The 19,812-nt window shown below is 39.2% G+C and overlaps 1 protein-coding gene across 3 annotated transcripts in view; it reads right to left on the reverse strand.

Annotated features, from left to right (window-relative positions):
• TSC22D2 (TSC22 domain family member 2) overlaps nucleotides 1–17,378 on the reverse strand; it is a 32,553-nt gene extending 15,175 nt beyond the window's left edge. For 2 of the 3 annotated variants that reach the window (XR_014026665.1, XM_081329520.1), the window contains exons 1-2: nucleotides 14,584–17,378; nucleotides 821–892 (exon numbers count right to left, since the gene is read on the reverse strand). Coding sequence is in view for 2 of the 3 variants with exons in the window: in XM_081329520.1 (XP_081185646.1) it covers nucleotides 821–892; nucleotides 14,584–16,517 (2,006 nt within the window). In the remaining variant the exon portion in view is untranslated. The remainder of the gene's footprint in view (nucleotides 1–820; nucleotides 893–14,583) is intronic. The other variant, XM_081329521.1, reaches the window with a different exon arrangement.
• Nucleotides 17,379–19,812: the final 2,434 nt, after the last annotated feature.

Genomic DNA, 19,812 nt, shown 5'->3' on the forward strand with positions numbered 1-19,812 from the left:
TTTTTAACCTAAAATGTGTTCTTTAAAATGTTGAAATCAGCAAGCACGTGAATTGAGCAAGCTTTAAGAAAAGCCATTCAGTTTTCTTTGCTTCAATACCACAAATGCAAACAATGATGCTTAATATTCAATTAGCAGTAGAAAATATAAAACAGACAAGAACACCATAAGCCTGAAAAGCCAAGATTCCAATCTTTTAATATTGGAATCTACTAATAGTGTGAGAAAGCGAATTGCAGCTGTTGAATTAGTAACACAACTCTGACAAGTGATATCCTCAAAGTTGAATTAGTTGCAGTTTCTCGCCAATTGCCTGGTTGTAATTGAATGATCTTTTAATGCTTTTATCAATGAGTCAATTTGTAGATTCATGTATAATTGTTATTTTGTCCAATCAATATGGATCTCATATTTACTGTTAATTCTGAAATTTAAAATATTTTGATTTTTTTCTTAAAAAAAACCTCCATTAGTCAGGCAATTATTACTGATAGTTTTCAAAAATTAAGTTTGAACTGTTGGTAGCTACAACCGATAGAAGTTCTCATTCTAATATCAGTGAACATCTAATTTAAAAATACTCTTCTCCCAGAAAAAGCTTGTGATATATGAAATGGAGCAAGATTTCACCTGGCCCAGAAGAGAACAGCTATGTAACTGAGAAATTTTGGGATACTTTAGTTTCCTACTTGGCAAATAAACAAGGAAAAGGAAGAAGATACTAAAATGAAGATATTACTTGATGACGAGAAACCTGCACAATGCAAAGCTCTTCATGCATACTTAAGCATGTATGCTTTCCATACTTAAATATTCATACCTATCCCAGAGGTTCTTTGATTCCTGTAACTTGTTCGAATGAAACACTTGGTAGAAAGTAGTTGAAGGATTCCTATGAGAGCCAGGAAATGAAACAAGATTGAAAATGAACAATCTGTTTTGAGTAAAATAATGTGTTCTAGGTTTAAACATTTAGATAAGCTAGTTTCACAGTTTAGCAGATATATAATAGATAATAGAGAAACAGAGTGCGTGCACAAAATATACTTCTTAGAGAATCTTTTTCCTGATGTCATTTTTAAAATGTGTCAATCAAATGCAACTAGGATGCTTATAAGCAGAATACAATGATAGTTTTTACGATTCACCTATCCCTGATATTTACATGGCACTATCTTCTAAATGGAGTGTTGTCTTTTATCACCATGCACTGATAATATGAGTCCCAAAGACAGATCATGCTATAGAAATGTGAACAAGGTAGTTTCCACATCTTCTAAACAATTAATCTGAAGACACACAGAGGAATGGGAATCCAAACGTAAAATGTTATGCCATTAACCAGAACAGTTCATATTTGCCAAGCAAGTTATTCATGTGTGATTACCTGGAATAAAACCACACCCACATTTCCCAATAAGTAATTTTCTCAAATTAGCAAGCTCAGGCTTAAAAGTCTAAAAAAAAGTTCTAAACTGTGATCATTCAACCAACTGATGCCATGTGAGCAAAAATGAGATAGCACAGAAAAAGACTGACAACCTCCATGTTTCTAAACTCCCTTTACCTGAAGATAAAGATGACAGGCATGCATCCTTCACAGAACTTTGATCACAAAAACAGGAGAACACTGCTTTAGAAAGGCAAGAATACTGTATAACTATATAGGAATTAATTTCATATGCATTTCAGCTTGCAGAATGATGGGTTTAAATGGAGTGCCAAAATCTGAAATAATTTTCAAATAGATAGCAAAAATGTTTTATCAGTAACTCTCATAATATCTGTACTTAATGAGCCATGACAAGGAACTCTTTTCTTAACCATTTACTATCCCATAAGAGAAATCTATATTTTCAGCTGCAATCTGAAGAAACAGAAACCTTAGCTTAAAAAATATCCTACCTTGCTTCTGAAAAATCACACAGAGAAAATAACTGTTTTTCAATAGACAAATTTTCAGTGGGCTGATATATTAAATTACTGATTAAAAATCAATTACATTGCAAAAAAATGCCACACTAAGTCTTGAATTTGCATAATTTTCCTTTGATCAGATGATTCTCCATTTTCAATTCCCACAGCCTCTGGAATTATTGACAAATTGGTACTACTGATAGCCATGGTTTGTGGAAAAAGAAAATTTCTGACTATAAATTTTGAAACAAATTTATTAATTTATTTCCATCATTATACTTTAGAATTTACATGCAGTACATGTAAAATAGAAAGGAAGCAGGCACACAAAAACCTGCTGGGGCTTTTTCTTGTAATACTAAATCGTAATTTCATATTATATTTGAATGTTGACTTAATTGAATACCTAGCCATACCTAAGGAACTATTACATACAAAATTCAAGATAATTATCATACAAACCAAATACAAAATAGAAACGATTATAATTTAAACCTTATCAATATATTCTGATAAAATCTTGGTTAGGTAATATTAAAGAGAAAACTAAATTTGATAAATTAAATAAAAATATTAAACCCAGAAAATAAATTAGGGCTAGTTACTTCAAAAGAGAATTATAGAATGACTGAGATCTGCAGTACTGTATAACTTAGCTGCACATAGCTAAAATTAACCAAGACACTAATCTTCTTAACAAGAAAACCTCACTGAGTAAATATAGTAAAATACTCATGGAACTAAAATAATTAATAAAAACTGTATAACATTATGATACATATTTTCTTACAGAGACACTGATTTTCTGGAAAAAAAAAGAATCTGAACATTTTGTATTTATGTAGTATTCTTACATTATATTCTGTGGGAAAGGGCAGATTTTAAAGTATTGTATAAATCTATTTTTTACATTTCCAAAACAAATTGGAATATTCAACTAAGAAATATTAGGTTTAGTTTAATATGAAGGCATAGAATCATCAAACAGACCATTTCCTAATTCACATGAAGATAAAAGTGTGAGAAGAGGGAAGCAGATTCACACTTGCAAGATTCTACAGTATTACTATGGCTATTCTAATAAAAGTAGTTTTAGACCTATATGGCATTGGTTTCCTAGTTTGGTCTACCCGACTGGGCTGGGATCAATCTTGAAAGTCTCTTATTCTTTCTAGGGAGGCAGTAGATCTCAGTATTATTCCTGGAGATAGTTTCCAATTCTTAAGGTACACCACTATCAGCCAGGCACCACACTGCAGCATTGTTGGAACATCAGCTGTAAGTGGATATACAAATAACCAATTTGCAAGATGCCATGATGCAGCTAACACAACATTTGGACAGAATTTACCTCAACCTGCAGCAGCCTGCAGCACAACCAGTATTTCTGCATTCTCATGAGAACTTGCCAGAAAAATTTAGAGGAGATCAGGATTGATTCCTGACTTTCCCAACTCAAATATGAACTATTTATTGCAGGCAACACAGCAGAGTTGCTCAAAAATTGTACCAAGATCACTTCTGTGCTGAATTTATAATAAGTAACAACTAGAGCTGGAAAGGGAGCATATACATGGACCACAGACATGCAGGTAAGAGCAGGCTAGAGTTTGGTGTGGCTTTCTACAGACTTTCTGCTGTCTCCCTGATCTTCAGAGAAACTTGACTTGAAGTTTATTGGCCCCTTTCCAGCTAAACTTGTGACCATTGATGTGTTAGCCTCAATGAAGATTCTGTTTTCCATCAGTCTTCGATTATGAGAGAGGCACCCACCCACCCTATGCATACCTATTAGGATGACTCCAGCTTCTCTCATAGATGGTAGATCAGACATGTCAAACACAAGGTCCGGGGGCCAGATGCGGCCCACAAAGTGGTTTCATGTGGCCCGCGAACCCATCCTGGAAACAGTGAGGGAATGGCCCCCACTGCCTTGGCCCTGGTCCAGGCCGGCCAGGAGCCAATGTATAATTTCGTGGTGGCCATCTATGCTGAAACGCCTTCAGTCTTAGCTCCACAAGGCTGTCTGGAAACAGCGAGGGACCAGCCCCTGGTGTGTCGGCCCCAACCACTGGGCACGCACTGGGGAGGTATCACCCTCTGTGAGGAATGAAGAAATGCACCATTGCCTGGAAGTGGCCCTGCCTACTTCGGGCAGGCTAGGGGCTGGGCAGCATTGCGCTTCATGCCGCCAGGCTCAGCCTCTCAGCACTGTGAGGAGAGCACCCCACTGCCTGCCAAAACTGGGCAGGCTGGGAGCTGGGCAGCATTGCACAGGTAATATTGACTCTCACGCTGCTCATGGCATCCCCTCTCCCAGAGCCCACCAAGCCGGATATGTGAAGTAGGCGAGGGCCATGTGCTGGCCACTTCCAGATGATAGTTGCCCTCGTACCCATCATGAGCAACCTGGCTAAGGAGAGCAAGCACAGCAGCAGCAGCCTTGAGGAGGAGGTAAGTGCAACTGAGCGCCCCCTTGGTGAAGTGGGGCTGGGCTTATTGCCGCGGGTGCTTGATGGCTGGGCTGGGCATTTGACCTCCGTGCCACCATCCAGCCCTCCCCCCTCCCCGCATGGCCTGAGAGGAACAGTGAGGCTCCTCCATATACCATGCCTTGGCACCTGCCCCGGTCCCATCTCCTCAGATATGTCCCACTCCTGCCCAGGCCCCCATAGGTACCCTTGACAAGAATGATGTAGAGCTGGCCATGCCGAACCAGTAGGCCATGCCCACCCTGGCCACACCCACCCAGCCCCCTGAGGGCAACTGCAATGCTGATGCGGCCCTCAATGAAATTGAGTTTGACACCCCTGTGGTAGATGGAGAAGAGTACAAAGTAGAGGCTATTTTGGACTCTGAGGCGAGGGCAAATATTTAAATACCTGATCCAGTGGAAAGGCTACCCAAAGTAAGAGAGATTGCAGGAGGCTGTGATAGATATGCATATTCCATAACTAGCATGCCAATCGTATTGAAGACATGAACTGTCTTCCATTACAAAAATGGGCAAATCAGAATAGGCAAAGTCTCACTTCTGTGAGTTATAGGGGGCCATAGAAATGACAAGTAGGGGAAAGGGAAAATATCTGAATTATATCTACATTCATGATGAAAGATTGGAAAGGGGAGAGAACAATTAGCAGAACAGGAAGATGAAGAACAGCCTGTGCAACAGGAAGAGGAGGGAAGTCAGGGGACAAATGAGTAACAGAATTTGTTAAGTCAGGGTTTTTCACCCATTGTACTACTTTTAGGATATGGCAACATCCGAGTACCACCAGTCGCCTAGCAAGGTGTCAAAAACATGATAACCCCCACCAAAAAAGGAAAAAGGTGATGATGATGATGATGATGATGATGATGATGATGATAATAATAATAATAATAATAATAATAATAATAATAATAATAATAATAATAATAATAATAATAATAATAATAATAATAATTTTATTTATATACCGCCCTTCTCCCGGAGGACTCAGGGCGGTGAACAGGGCAAGCATAAAAAATACAGATACAAAAGTTGAATGAAGTACAGGTAGTCCTCAACTTACAACAGTTCGCTAAGTGACTGTTCGAAGTTACAATGGCACTGAAAAAAGTGCCCCCAAGCCACAGTTGAGCAAGACACCTCCCTGCCTGCTCGGCGGCACTCTTCCTCCTGTCCGAGGTTTTCATTGTTATGAACATTTCTGTTCAGGATTGGCAGCGGGGATGGGGGGTGTTTGGCTTTTATTTCCCCCATCTGCTGAGTGGTTGCAGCAGGTTTTGGTCACTTCACATGACCCTGGGACACTGTGACCATCATAAATATGAATCAGTTGCCAAGCATCTGAATGTAAATCACAAGACTCTGGAGATGCTGCAACATTCCAGCTGATCGGCCCTTCTTCTGGGCTCAGCAGGAGCGCCAGGATCAGCGCCGAGCTCCAGCTGGAGCCTGGCACTGATCCTGATGCTTCCACTGAGCCCTGACAACCCTGCAGCTCCAGCCATCTCTTGCTCAGGCTTGTGCGGTGCTACCACCAGTTCAGCTCATTCCTCTCCCCGCTACCACTTTTCTAGGATAGTCGCGTACCACCTGCCAGGTGCCAATGTACCACAGGTGGTACCCGTACTACTGGTTGAAAAGCCCTGTGTTAAGTGATCTGGAGGAACTGCTGGTAGAGCACACCTGCATTTTATTCCCATGGCTTGACTGGAAACGTGGAAAGAGGACTAAGGCTGACAAGAGAAGAGATGTAGAGGGAAGACAGAATGGCCCTGAAGGACAGTGGGAAGATGTGTTACCAAGGCAACAATGAAACAAATGTGGCTTGAGCCCATTCCAAAAAACAAATTTAAGAAAAAACTTTAGACAGGCCCTCTCCTTAAATCCCACCAAGAAAGTGAGGAAGAAAGCACAGATTTGCAAGATACTGTTACTATAGTTGTTCTAATAGCAAAAATCCAGAGGACCACGATATAGCAATAGCACTTCATAGTGCTTTATAGCCTTGTCTAAGTGGTTTGCAGAATCAGCATATTGCCCCCAACAATCTGGGTCCTCATTTTAGCAACCTGGGAAGGATGGAAGGCTGAGTCAACCCTGAGCCAGTCAGAATCAAACTCCTGGAAGTGAGCAGTGAGTTAGCTTGCAATATGCATTCTAATCACTGAGCCACCATGACTCTTAGTAAGAGTAGTTTTAGACCTATATGGCATTGGTTTCTTAGCTAGGTCTACCCTATAGCACTGGCACCGTGTCAGATTGTAAGTTTCAGTGAATCTGTAACTGAACAGAAGTTGGCACAATATTATACTATACTATGCATTTGCAGCATAAAATATTTGTTCATTGAATTGTCTTTAGAATTATACATTTTATATCAAATTCAACTAATTTGTATACCATAACTCTGTATTGTTATATCTACTACTATTCTTCTAAAATACTTTTTCAAATTCTATCTTATTAGTGGCCTCAGAGATTATCTGATCTTATGTATTATTAATTTATTGAGCGTGTGACATCTACAGAGGTTATGCAATCACTGATATACAACATTATACTCATTATAAACTGATACAAATATAAGTTTAAATAAGGTATCAGCTATACACACATACTACTACTACTACTACTACTACTACTACTACTACTACTAATAATAATAATAATAATAATAATAATAATGTTGGAAGGGACCTTGGAGGTAATCTAGTCGAACCCCCTGCTCAGGCAGGAAACCCTATACCATATGCACACAAACACATACCCACCTCTTTACGATCCTGTAATCCAGGCATGTCAAACTCGCGACGTCACGTGATGTTGCACGAGATATCACTTTTTCCCCATTGCTGACAATGGGGTGGTCGTGGTTTGACATGCCTGCTGTAATCCCTTAATTCAGCATAGAGTCAGGGCTATGCTGGATGGAGCTGAGCGTTCACTGGCCGGATGACCTTCCTGAAACCACACAGAGTTCGCAGCAGATATTTTTTCTTTGCACCCCGAGAGAGAAACATCTGCTGCTACCTAGAATTGAACTCTCAAGCTTCCAAGTGTGAGGAAGCATTTTCACCACTAGGCCACCACGCTGAGTATGCCTGTGTGTATGTGTGCATATACCTATATACATATACATATGGTATATCTATATCTATGTAGAGAGAATGTGGACAATACAATATACAAAATATTAAGTAAAACCATAATAAAGTCACCATAATATAGCCCCATAGTCACAGTAGGATGGATGGTACAATTCAATATCTAAGGAAACAAACCATTTAACTGCTTCTGGTGTGGCTATGATGAGACTATCCGAGGTGCCTTGCAATTTCCTGAGGGGACGTTCTCAAACTATATGTATGTTTTGATAATATTGGGGGGGGAGGTATAAGTGTACACTGTGGGTAGCTTTCTGTTTTAATGGAGCAGCTAAGAGTCTACACACATGGCAACCAAACTGGATATTCCATCTCTCACGGTCGAAAACTACAGTTGCAGCAATTAGATTATCTGAGTTAAAATAATGACTGCCTCAAAATCTTCCATGGAGGGTCCATAGTAATTTTTTTCCATTTCTAACTTCCTGCAAATCTAGACTCTGTAATCAAAGCAGATTCTTTATCACTTGGCTAAATATTTCTTTGGAATCATAATTCAAGATGCCAGATATTCATTGTTGTACCCTTTTAATTTGGAAAGGGGACTTCTATGAATAATCTTATGAAAGTATTTTACTGAAAAGAAAATATCCACTGAAAATAACATCAAAAAAGGCTTTCAAACTTCAAGAAAAAGAAACTTGCACACATGAAGGATGATAGTAGCTCAAGTGGAAAATTATCAACGTTTCCCCTTCAGAAAACCTGGCCTGCCTATTGCTGATTTTTCACAGAAAGGTAGCCTTCTCTATTTGGATTAAAATGAATTTTACGTGGGTTCTGTTGGAACCCACAAGTGGTTTCCTTTTCAAATTTGATATTTATCAAATAATATTTAAGCATTTTTCTTCCACCATCTTACATAGAAAAATATTCAAGAATTGGTTTTACTGTGCTGAATTAAGCATTTATTTTCTAAATCAATTAAGATGCCATTTATTTCTTTCCACTTTTCTAAAAATCTACTAAGCAACACTGGCTTATTGTTGTTGAAGCTTTATTATATCAGTCAAGTTTTAAAAGGATAAATAATGTAAAAAATCTTCAGTAAGTTCTTATATCTCAAATGTTGGTTAAAATTTTCATGGAAAAAAAATTTAATGGTATAGTTAGGGGACTTGGCAATGTATGTTTTATTTCTCTATTTCTCCCAACTAATTGGCAAATATAAGATTCACACATCATGGAATTTTCCTGTGAGATCTGGTAAAGTTGGAATGTAAATCTCCTTTTGTTTTTAGAGGCTAGAGCTAAACCTAATATTTGTCCTAGTAGATTAAGTTATCTAACATCAATTATGTGGATCAATTTAGCTACAAAACACTTACAAAGCTAATAATTCTTATTCTAAATGTCTATTTCAACACTATTGTTAATCTGAAGGAAATAATTTTAATGACTTCTCTCATTGCAGTGATCTCTAAATGTTCAAAACAGGGTAGTTAAGTTGGAAAAGAAAAGTAAAAATGGGACAAACTCTGAATGTCCACTTAAATACATTTGTTCAGCAAACCTGAGACTGATTTTTTTCTTACTAACTATATAGACCATGATATGATCAAGACACTGAGTTTTAGATCTCCCTTAGGCATGAAAACTGGAAGACTTTGGACCAGTCACTCTCTCAGTCCAACCTACCTCACAGGGTTATTGTTGTGATGAAAATAGAAAGTAGAAGTATTAAACATTTGCTACACGCACTCTCTCTTACATTTATCTACTGGTATCAATCTACTGGTATCTATCTATCTATCTATCTATCTATCTATCTATCTATCTATCTATCTATCTATCTATCATCTATCTCAGGATAAAAATATAATTAGGAATTCTGATTTCTTTTAATTCAAAGGTACAAGAGAGATACTAGCTGAAAACTGAAGTGCAAGTTTATAAAATGCTTCCCATATCATAAATTAATGACATAAGAAAGATAGGGTACTATATCCTTTTCTGCTAGAACACGAAAGCTTGTTATTCTGTTGGAAGATAAAGCATCATCTGGAAAAGCTCTCCAACTAAAATGATGGCTTACCTCCAAACTATCCCAGTCTCGTTATAGAATAAATACAAGACTTCTTGTGAACTAAACTGAATGATAAGCATTTTATTAATCCATATGAATACAGGCTTATTAACCATATAAAATATATTTTGCTGTATTTCAAAATTACATTTTCCTAATTTTAAGTGTTAGAAGACCAGTCCTTTTTTAACAAGAGGAGAAAATTCAAAGTGTCAAGACTTATGTTGTTCAAATAAAGACCTTTAGAATAATTTTTGAAAGGTAAACTATTAAGATATCTGATCCAATCATAATAGTCCCAGCTTTAATGGGGATAAATATTCCTAATTTATGGCAACATCCAATCAGATCACAAAGATATTTTGAGATGTCACTAAATAGACAGCTTTACTCCATTCAACAAACTTAAAATCCTAATAAATTTACTGCATTTATAGACCGAAAGTTTCTTTAAGTCTGACTATTTAAAATGTTTAAGCCAGCTACTTCAGAAATGGGACTATATAAAAATTATACTTTTTCTTTCATTTGCTAATACTGAACCTACAATCATCATTGCCTTTTCAATGCCATGTCATTTCTCTGCTACAATCTCAATATATTCTAAATTTGTTTTTCATTTGGGATTATTCTAGTTCAGTCATCACCAACTACAGGCTGAAGTAAATGAACATAAAATAATAGAGATCCCATTTTTCATTAGTCAGTGTAGTAAAGTCTATTAGAACTTGATTATTGATATTTATTCCATGGAATCTCTTCATGAGTATAAAGAGAACTTCTCTGATCAATTATGGCAACACAAGGTCTTTAGAGATAAATACCAAGCTCAATCTAACTCTGTAACTCGGTACCAAAAAATCCACTGTATAATAGAAATAGCCTGGACTGGCCTGGACTGAGGGGGTTTTAATTTAATTTCAATTTTAATTTAATTTTAATTTAATTGTGGGCTAGTCTTATTTAATTCTATTTTAAAGTGTACTTATTTGTATTGTTTTAACTCGCCCTGTAAACCGCCCTGAGTCCTTCAGGAATAGGGCGGTATATAAAATCAATTAAATAAATAAATAAATAAATACCTGTTAGTAAGCTCAAGAAACAACTAGGAGGGAGAAATCAATAATAACAGGATGTGAGTAAAGCCTAGAGCCTATTTTCAGTTTGTACAATCATTTTTAAATCTAGCCTTCAAATGGCACATATAAATGCTATGAACAATGGATTAAGAGACCCATCATCAATATTAAAAGTGAATTTAAGTTTTTCTTCCATGAAGAAAAAGTCCTCAAAAGGTTAGTTTTACCTTTATAATATTTTATCACCAATTTGGACACTATAGAAATACATTTTAACTATAACACAAAGATAGTTTGTGAAGAAATTCTTGCAAATTTTCAATCATCTAGTGCAGGGGTGTCAAACTGCCGGTCTGTGGGCCGGATGTGTCACGCCAAAACTGCGCCCACCCCATTGCCGGCAATGGGAAAAAAGTCACAATATGTTACGACACGTTGCGAGTTTGATACCCGTGATCTAGTTGGTAACTGCTGAAAGTTCACACTGCAGGAATTCATTAAATTCTGGGTTGTAGCCCATGCAGTTCATATTGATTAACTAAATCTTTCTATCCAGTCTATGGTATTATTACACCATGTATCCACCAATTGAAAATGAGAATTTAAAATAAGTTTTCACAAGAGCCAAAACTATAATAGTTATATTTCTCTGGATTTAAAAGAATATAACTTTAGCAATCTAATGTACGCTAATTTATTTAAAACAATTTTTATTTGAATGTTAAGAAGCATTTACTAATTTAAAAACTAAAAATGTAGCTTCATAATTTATTAATTTGATATATCGCATAGGGAACATTTATTAAACCAAAGTAGAAAAAGTATGTCAGCTTTGGAGCAAGCAGATCAATCTATTCTTCAACTATATTTTTTCAGATTTAGAATATTTGCATATTACCAATTCAATACCATATACTGAGATCAATTAACTGAATATTAAGTTTCAATTATCTATCATAATCTGTTAAATAAAGTTTCCTCTGTTCACATGACACTAAGCCAAAACTAAGCAATTATATTATTGCTTAGAATAATGTATGAATCCAGTGATTACGGTATGTAATTTTTCTGCTGATGAATATGAGACCCACCCAGAATTCCGAAGACCATCCATCAGAAGAGACATTATTTCCAATGTAATTTTAAACAACCTTGATAATGGATTACAATATCACAGAAACTATAATAGTTTAGCAAGTAACTAAACAATGTTATCAACAGGATCTGTGCTTTGAAATCCCTCATATTAAACAAGACTTCATTTTGAAGTTCCTACCTATCCCATATCTTTCAAAAAACAAAAAAAACAGTATTGTAATACCTATAAATTGCTTCAGAACTAATTCCAGAATTGATTTGTAGTGGTATTTTACTTTAACAGGATAGTTTAAAAACTGATAATTTTGATTACACTGCTGATTTATTTTGTGTAGAACTTCTTTGCCTCAAAATTTAACTGTAATAGTAGCTAAGCAGTATAATGTAAGTACACAGAAATAAGTAATTACCTGCTAAAAATAACAGGCTTCTCCTGAGCATCCCACACTGTAAAATCTTTAATATTTAATGCAAACCAATTAACTGGAAGAATCTTAAGTTATAGTAACCATATAATTTTTAAACCAAGCATAATGCTACATCTTTTAATTACATTATAAAAAACCATTTCACCCTATTTTTTACTATTTATTTCTTGCTTTCCCACACAAAAATCATGCTTCTGCTGTTGTGGAAATTGCATCATAGAAAGGAGGGAAGAGAGAGTATGTTTGAACATTATGTACATATGAGTACACTATTAACATACTATTAGTTTTGAGATGAGGGCTGTGTAAAACAGCAATTTCATTTTCATTTGGGTATACACATATGAGTACAGATTATTTGGAACCGAATGAATTATACTATAAGAATAATCAGAAAATGAAATGGAATCAATTCAAAAATAGGTATTACATATACATTATTCCAGGATAGCATGAACACAAGCCTTTAACAAGGACAATCCAACTGGAGAATCAAAACTGTAAGCTTACAATGATGTGAAAATTCAGTGAAATTTGCTTAGATTTGTCCTGCATGTAAATCAGGGGTCTTCAAACTCGGCCCTTGACTCATGGACTTAAACTCCCAGAATTCCTCAGACAGCATGCCTGGCTGAGGAATTCTGGGAGTTGAAGTCCATGAGTCATAAAAGGGCCGAGTTTGGAGACCCGATGTATATTAAAGCATTTTATATTAATACATCATAAATCTATTAACGCTTAAACCTTGTGGATATTAATAGCAAAGTTGTTATGAGATTTATCTTTTATTGACTTCAAGTTATGAAAATAAGACCAGAAGTTAGAATAAGGATGCACAATAATACAAATACTCTATTATTGGATGGTTTATCTTTTATAAACCACAGCAATCATGAATTATATGAAATAGTATATGAAATTATATGAAATATTCAACTGATGATAGACTTTTCAATTGCTCTAAACTACAAAAGTCTCTTGTTGCATTTAAATGTAAATAGATTTGTTGACAAGATTTCATACATATATGAAATCTCCAAGTGGAGAATTTTTATTTCATGTTTAAATGGAACAGAATATCCTGGTATAGATCACAATGCTGCGTGACTGAAAGTTTCTTTCTTGTAGAAATAAACATTTTAGGGGAAGTTATTGTATATTTTTAAAGAAAAACCAACAGAGCAAACTTATAAATATTAATTGCGAAATCCTGAAACATATTTATTTCCAAAGTGATTTTAGGATTGAAAATTTAGATACAAACTATTTCTTGCTCTACATTTTTAGGTTTACTTACATTAACTTTTATAAAGCTGTGTCAGAACCAGTGTCTTAAGAGTTCAAGAATATTCAGCTTTACAGAAGAGATCAATATTTTCTGCATATCCTGATTTTTTAAAAAATTTACTTTACTTTTGTGATTACACATTTTACATATAAATTTCTTACTGAATTGTATTTCCTTAAAGCATTTTGATGCTTCATCAAATGAAGGGAGGTCTACATTTCCAAATTTGGTACTTTGTTCAAAGAACCCATTTATAAATATTTTATGTATGGAACTCCAAAACCTAGGAAAGGTCTGATACAACTTATTTCAAACAAGAACATATTGTTTATTTTTTTTAAAAAAAATGCATGCTAAAATTGCAATCCTAAGCAATTTCTTTTCAGGAAGCCAGTCCCATTCAACTTAGTGTAGCATGCGTTTCAGCAAACATCCTTTAAGACAGAACAGTATGCTCTTAAGATTTTATGTTCCTTATGAAATAACCACATATCTGTAACAATGATAAAGGTTTGATTAAAAAAGCAAGCCAATGTGGAACCTTCTTTACCTCTATGATCTCCTTTTTCCTAAGAAGTACCTTTTGTTAATATCTGCAGATTTCCATTAAAACTCCTGGAAGATATATATTTCAGACTATATTTATTTCCTCATATAGATCTTTTCTTTCACTGAAAAATTACTTTTTATAAAATTGGTGAAAATACATAATTAGTAATTTGGTAGACTAAGTTGACAGTATCCAGTTAATAAAGCTAAATTTAATTTCTAGTTCACGCTACAGAAAAATGAAAGTATTTTTCAAGTTACCAAATGTACTCTATAGATTCAAGAGTTACTGTAACTCTTTTCAGCAGAATGGAAGTTGATCTTTTTTAATGTCTATGATCTCATTTCCTTAAGATCTTTGTGAAGTTTTCCACATAGTTTTGCAACATAAATAGTTCAGTAATGAACCAGAGAGGTTAAAATTTATCCTACTTATCTTATCAGCAAGTACCTTGAAAGAGATTTAACATGTATTTAAACTCAATAAACATTCCAATAAAATGTGTTTCCAACCATATAGAAAATATAAAAAATAAATACCTGTCTTCATCACCATCAACAGGAATAGATATGCCAAAGACAGTGCTGGCAAGACTGTTCATAGGAGTAGTTGCAGGTAAATTAAGAGGATTTGTTAAACTGTCCGGAATAGGTGGTTTCATGTGAAGTTTGTTTTCAGCAACAAGAGAAAGTGGTGGTTGAGGTAGGGGTTCAGATTTTCTTCTAGTATCATCAATCTGGCCTACAGGCTGTGTCTGAAACTGTCCAATGTTAGATTGTGGTAGATTTGTAGGTACACTATTTGTGCCTTGCATTAATGGAAGGCCAATATGTTGCTGGACAACACTGGAACTTCTACTGACAGTTGTATGGCTGGTCAGCTGAGATTGGACTAAAGTAACAGAGGCATTTGGCATAGTAACAGAAGTTGTAGACACATTAGGCACAGTAGTACCAGGTACAGCTATAGGCACATTCTGAACTCCAGAGACTATACTGTGTGGAGTACCAGCCACTTGACTGCTTCCACCCATTTGCTGCTGAGTCATGGATTTCTGTTGAACAGCCCCTGCATGTCCAATGCCTTGCTGTACCACACCTCCTGGTTGAGAAATGACAGTCTGAAGTGGAGTTGTCAGGCCACCCTGCATTAGCCCAGATCCCTGTCCTATTGTTTCGCCTGCTGATGAAGCAACTGCCATCACTGGTGCTAGAGGTGAGGGATTCTGAACAACTACTTGTGCTGCTGGAAGACTGGAAGCTCCAGTGCCTGTGACTGAGCCAGAAGCAGCCTGCTGAGTAGCTCCTTGAGACTGCATTACTGTCATATGCTGAATGTACTCTGGCTGACCAGGAGTCTGGGTTGACACCATGTGTACTGGTGGAATCTGTGATTGAGAGTAAGCAAACTGCTGAGTCTGTGCCACTGGTACATTTGCTTGCTGTACTTGTTGTTGTGGCATAGGCAAACCTGGCTGAGCTATTGCTACATTTGTAGGTGGTAAGCCTTTCCCATTAGGCCCAGCTTGCCCCATGCTCTGTGCATTTACCTGTGTCTGCAACAGAGGCCCCATCACCTGCTGGCCTGCTACTGTGGCTCCTGAATAGATTGGCTGAGCACTACTGTGAGGCTGCTGACCAATAACAAAATTAGGCTGCTGTGGAGACGGCTGGTTTATTTTCTCTGGCTGGAGTAGCTGCGAAACAGCAGTAACAGAACTGTCAGCTAAGGAGTCAGGGCCATGCACAGAAGTTACCACACCTGAGACTATCAACGAACTACCAGTAGCACCTAAGCCACTGTCCCTATCTTGAACAGCTTGTTCAAAACTACTGTTGTGTCTAATGCAATCACCAGTCCTGGCTAACACAGCCCCACCATCAGAGTCCCGATCATAGTATTCCATACACGTCCATCGTCCCCGTCTATACGGCTCTCCAGTACCGTGGTCTAGCTTGATCACTCTGAAGCGAGAACTGCATGCGGCAGCAGCCGTTAGAGGCACGGCTGGCGGACCAGCAGCTGGTTGCACACTGCTGCCTCCTGTCGCTACTGAGCAGGTTTGGCTGGCAGTTGCTGAAGGCATCACAGTGCTCCTGGGAACCGCTCCTCCATTGGCAACAGGCACAGCAGGAGAAGGCTGCGGCGGTGGCTGTATCCCTCCAGAAGCTGCAGCAACAGCAGCAGCAGCTACTTGGCCATCCAGAAGCAAATTGGGAGAGACTGTCCCTGGAGTCTCGGCATCACCCACATTGTTGAGCGTTTCCTCGGAGGAGCTGCGCTCACAGACATCTTCAGGTCCATAGTCAGTGGCACGGGACACATCAAAAATCTCCGATGAAACATCCTCGGTGCGGGATTCATCCGGGTCGTCCAAGCTCTCGGTGTCCTCCGTGATGCTGCTGGCCACCTGGGCCGTCGTCACACTTGTGATCTGGAAACAGCTTTTTTTCTTGGCCGGCATCTTGGACATGGTTCCTTCGCGAGAGAAACGCGAGTGAGAAGTCAGGGGGTTCCGCCCACCTGCCTTCGCTGGAGTCGACGAAAAACTAGGTAAGGACCTTGCTGGCCACCACACAAGCCCGGCCGGGCGTAGCGAGGAGGAGGAGGAGGAGGATCACGTTCTCTCTACGGCGCAGTCGCTGGCGGTCTCGCACATTCCTCCGGCCTCCCGACGCAGTCCGGGCTCAGCAGGCGGTCACCAGGCCTGGGGTTGGAGACGAGGCAAAAAGCGAAGGGGGGCGGCGGCCGGGCTCCTCCTCTTCCTCCCCTTGAGTAAAGCGGCGGGCCCCTCGGCGGGCGGCGCCGCCACCGCCACCTCCTCGCCTCGCCTCTCCGCGAGTTCCGCTGTCCCCTTGCGCAGCTGAGGTTCCTTTCACGGCCGTTCTCGGGTGGCGCGGTCGGGGTGGCGCTATCACTCAAGCCGCTCCGCTGCCGGGCTTCCGGCCAGACCCGGGCTTCCCAAGGCGGGCCAACGCCACTGATCGGTCCGCAAGCTTTCCGAGAGGGGCGGCGGCGGCGGCAGCCGGCGAGGCGTCCCTGAGGCGCAGGCCGCCCTGCCTCCCCGTTCTACCTGGAGATCAGCACCAGACGCATCATCTTCTGGGGAGGAGAGAAAAAGAGGGGACGAGAACGAGCCCGGTCACAGCGGCCCCCTCAGGCGGGCGGGCCTCCTAGACGCGGCGTGGTCGCTCGCGCCGTGCCGGCAAAGCAATTTCCCCGTCTGCCGAGCCAGGTGGCAGCGAGGCGGAGCGGCCGGGCTCCTTTCCCCCTTTTTCTTTACAGCGCCGCGCACGCTCCGTTCCCCTGCGCCGCCGAAGGAGCTGAAATTCAAACTGCTCACTCCCCTCGCTCAAGATGGGGCTGAAATGAAGCCGCGGGGCAGCCTGGGAACTGGAGCAGGGCTGCTACTGCGGCAGCCTCACTGTCTCCGCCCCCCCCCCACGCAGGGGCGCGCGCTGACATCAGCACCAGCCGACGCGCCCCTCTCCAACTCGAGCGGGTGAGAAATTTCATCCGGCCGAGAAAGGGGCGGGGCAAGAGGGAAGCAGGGAGGGGGAGGAGTGGAGCGTGACTTCTCTGAGGCAAAGCCCCTCCCCTTCGCGATCGTCATGTTAACCGTTTGGAATATTCCACTGGCTCCGCCTTCCCGTCTCTGCCTCTCAGCAGACTTGGTATCTTCCCGGGTTGGGGGGGGTGGGGAACGAGGGTAGTAATGATGTGGTTTATTTTTTTACGTCCCTGGTTGTGTTCCACGTCGAAGTTTTTTATCTGCCCCGATTGTGGCATTTTTTTTAATCTTTAGGATGTGACGCGCCCGAATAAGTTATACTATAACTTTTACAGCCTTCCTCCTTGCCTCGAGGATTCTTTTTTATTTTATTTTATGAGGGGAGTGCTTTCCCTACTGCCAGGACTACATTTATGAGTCTGCTGGGTTTTAACTGGTTTGAATCCGCATTAAAACCAAATGTTTACCCACTTCCACAATGGACTTCACTTGTAATCTTTCCAACACTTATTTCACCCAGCTTTGTGGCCCAGTATGGGAAAAACGGCCAGAGCACTACTCGACATTTCCATGTTTAGGAAAATTTTGTTTCTTTTCTGCCACGTGGTGTTATCCGGGATCTGGCAGCCTTAAGTAGAAGGACGTGCCTTATCAAACGGGGCACTACGTTATACTGATGTATGTATACTTTTGACTGAAGATCCCCAAGGCATCAGATTCGGGGCTGCCAAAATCCAGGCAATCACTAGATCAGGGGTAGGCAACCTCGGCTCTTTTATGACTCATGGACTTCAACTCCCAGAATTCCTGAGCCAGCTTGGCTGGCTCAGGAATTCTGGGAGTTGAAGTCCATGAGTCATAAAAGAGCCGAGGTTGCCTACCCCTGCACTAGATGGTGACACAGAGGTGTCTGCATTTTGGCACTTCAGACAATCCTGGACAAGAAGCTCTACAGTCTGATCCCTCATTGACTAGATGTTTGCGACGTTTTATTTTAAGATTTTTGAGAGCCAAATTAACAGTTCAGAATATTTGCCTATGCAATTGTAATCCAAGGGATCAAGTGCAATTTGTTTCCATGAAACAAATGAAAATGTTTAGGACAGAGCCTTGGGCATTCTATCCTGGCCAATGTGTGGTAAATTTCAATACACAGGCACCTATTACTCAGGAATCAAGGATAAAGTATGCTGGAAGAGGTGTTTTAGGATCTGGGGGGCACACAGGGCTTTTTTTTTGTCATAGAACGCTCAGAACGGAATTCCGGCACCTTTTTTGGATGGAACCTTGTAGGATAGGCAAGGCAGGTTGTATGACATGTGTGAGTTCCGGCACCTTTTTCTTTTACAAAAAAAGCACTGGGGGCACATATTGCCTTTTTGTTTATTAGATGTGTTTGCTTGGTTTATTTTTTCGAAGACTTAAGCTGCTATCTCAATGTGCAAATTACTGATGATTTTAAAGGAATTAAAGTTGATGGGAACTACCAAATGAGCACAGATTTGGTTCACTTCCCAAATGTTCAAATTTAAGACTATCACCCTCGTTTTAGCATTACTGTTATCTGTTATAAAATGCAGAGATTATTTCGTCTTTGAAATATTTTTCCACACTTTTTAACTGCCCGTCTCTGTCAGAGAGGGGCTCTGTGGGGTGTACAATTTAATCTGCATCAATGTTATATGCAGAGAGATGGAAAGATTCAGCATTATCCACTATGGAAGAATGGTTGGTGAAATTGACATCTTGCTGAGATTGATAAACTAACTTTGATTAGAGAAAAGAGACTATCTACATTTATTCCTGACTGGAAACCTCTCATGGGATTTTTCCATAAAAATGAATTTGTGATTTATGGTTTTGATGATTAGACAGGATATTTTCTTTCTTGTACATTTTGCTTTCTCTTTGCTTTCTTTATTTTTTCTTTTTTCCCTTACCTTATATTAGTTTGCATTAGTTTTTAATCTTCTGTTTAAAAAGTTTTAATGACCTTAAATGTATATGTGTATATGTATAAATTTAAAATAGCCAGTAAAGTATATAATTATAAACAAAATACTGTCCTATTTGAAACAGAAGTACCTCACTGCAGTTAAACTATGTCCGCATCATTGATTGCACTACTGCAATGAACTACATATGGGATTACATTAGAAGATCATATAGAAGCTACAGTTGATTCAGTATACAGCAACCTGGTTATATGGCATGTTTTGTCAAGAGCACATTTCACCTATGTTTGGGCCCCTATATT

Source organism: Vipera berus, assembly GCF_964194415.1.
Source record: "Vipera berus genome assembly, chromosome: 5".
Taxonomy (NCBI): Eukaryota; Metazoa; Chordata; class Lepidosauria; order Squamata; family Viperidae; genus Vipera; species Vipera berus.